The sequence below is a fragment of the Perkinsus marinus genome (assembly GCF_000006405.1).
Source record: "Perkinsus marinus ATCC 50983 genomic scaffold scf_1104296950212, whole genome shotgun sequence".
Taxonomy (NCBI): domain Eukaryota; phylum Perkinsozoa; order Perkinsida; family Perkinsidae; genus Perkinsus; species Perkinsus marinus.
This window is the reverse complement of record NW_003209708.1, coordinates 1-1182: the sequence shown is the minus strand read 5'-3', so window position 1 is coordinate 1182 and position 1182 is coordinate 1. Positions and strand designations below refer to the sequence as shown.

The 1182-nt window shown below is 52.1% G+C and overlaps 1 protein-coding gene across 1 annotated transcript; it reads left to right on the top strand.

The window, feature by feature from the left end:
* Positions 1-214: 214 nt before the first annotated feature.
* Pmar_PMAR013565 (hypothetical protein) lies at positions 215-1016 on the top strand (the record flags this gene model as incomplete). Its single annotated transcript, XM_002778258.1, has 1 exon — positions 215-1016. A coding segment is annotated over one exon (802 nt), but the record flags the coding sequence as incomplete, so codon positions are not given.
* Between the last annotated feature and the right edge of the window lie 166 nt (positions 1017-1182).

Sequence of the window (1182 nt, the reverse complement as noted above, 5' to 3'; positions counted from 1 at the left end):
CTGCTCGAAGATTCCAAGACCCCCGACCCCTAGGGAACTTGCACTCCCCAAGGGAACTGATGTACAACTTCGAGCTGAAATCGACGCCCTCCACGGCGACATCCAAGCTACTGTCGACCGATTCGCGTCGGTTGACGAAAGATTCGACTACATCGAGCACGAGATCGGTACTTTGACTACTACGGTCAACTCCCTTTCGTCGGATGTCACCCTCATGATCGACAAGATTAACGACGTTCTCGACAAGAAGCCAGACTCGACGTTGTGTCCCCCCTCTACTGTGGTAGTCCCTCCGCCTTCAGAGAAGTCCCGCCTCGAGCTACCCAAGGAAGCCATTGATGCCCTATTCTTTCGTGGCCAAAGCTTCCAGAACAAGGTGGATAAGTGCTGTGCAGCATGCAACAATGCTCCTACGGTTGAAGGTGGTCGATTCATTGGTAATGATGATCCGAGATCCTTCGCTGAATTCTCTCAACTGGTTCGCCAACATAATATGTACCTCTACGGTGATGCGGTTACCCGATACTTCTTCCTACTACATAACCTCTCTCCGAGTGTTCACAACTCCACAGTGTTCGGCCTGCAATATGGTGATGCGCAAGACACGCCTCAATGTACCAGTGTGAACGACTTCCAAAGGCTACTCGACAAGGTGTGGAACCATCTCATGGATGAGTTTGCTAAATCATCCGGCTTATTCGACCACTACAAGGCACTACAACTTCTTAAACTCTCTCCCGGTGCTGACTTTGACGGCCATCTCAGTCGGTTCACTACCCTTATCCGTGCCATACAGAGAGAGAAGGGCTCCATTGATGACCGCGAGACCGCCGCCCACTGGTACAACAGTTTGGATGAGCGAGGCCAAGATGACATAGATCGGGCCCCTGCCCAAGACGTTAAGACCTTCGTCCAGATGCGTGAGAGATCTCGAGGCTTCTACCGATCACTCAAGAAGACGTGGAAGGCTAACGCTGCTGGGAAGTCAATCACCACTAATGTTGCTACTGCTGCGGGTCCGGCGACTACAACTCAGGCTCATCAACCTCTTCCTACACAACCGGCCTCAACTCGTCCAAAGCCTTCTACATTTTGGGACACTACAGCCCAACGCCCTGCCGATGGTGTGACAGACGGGTCTATATTCAACCTCGACTTCATACGGAAGTTCCGGTGTCAACG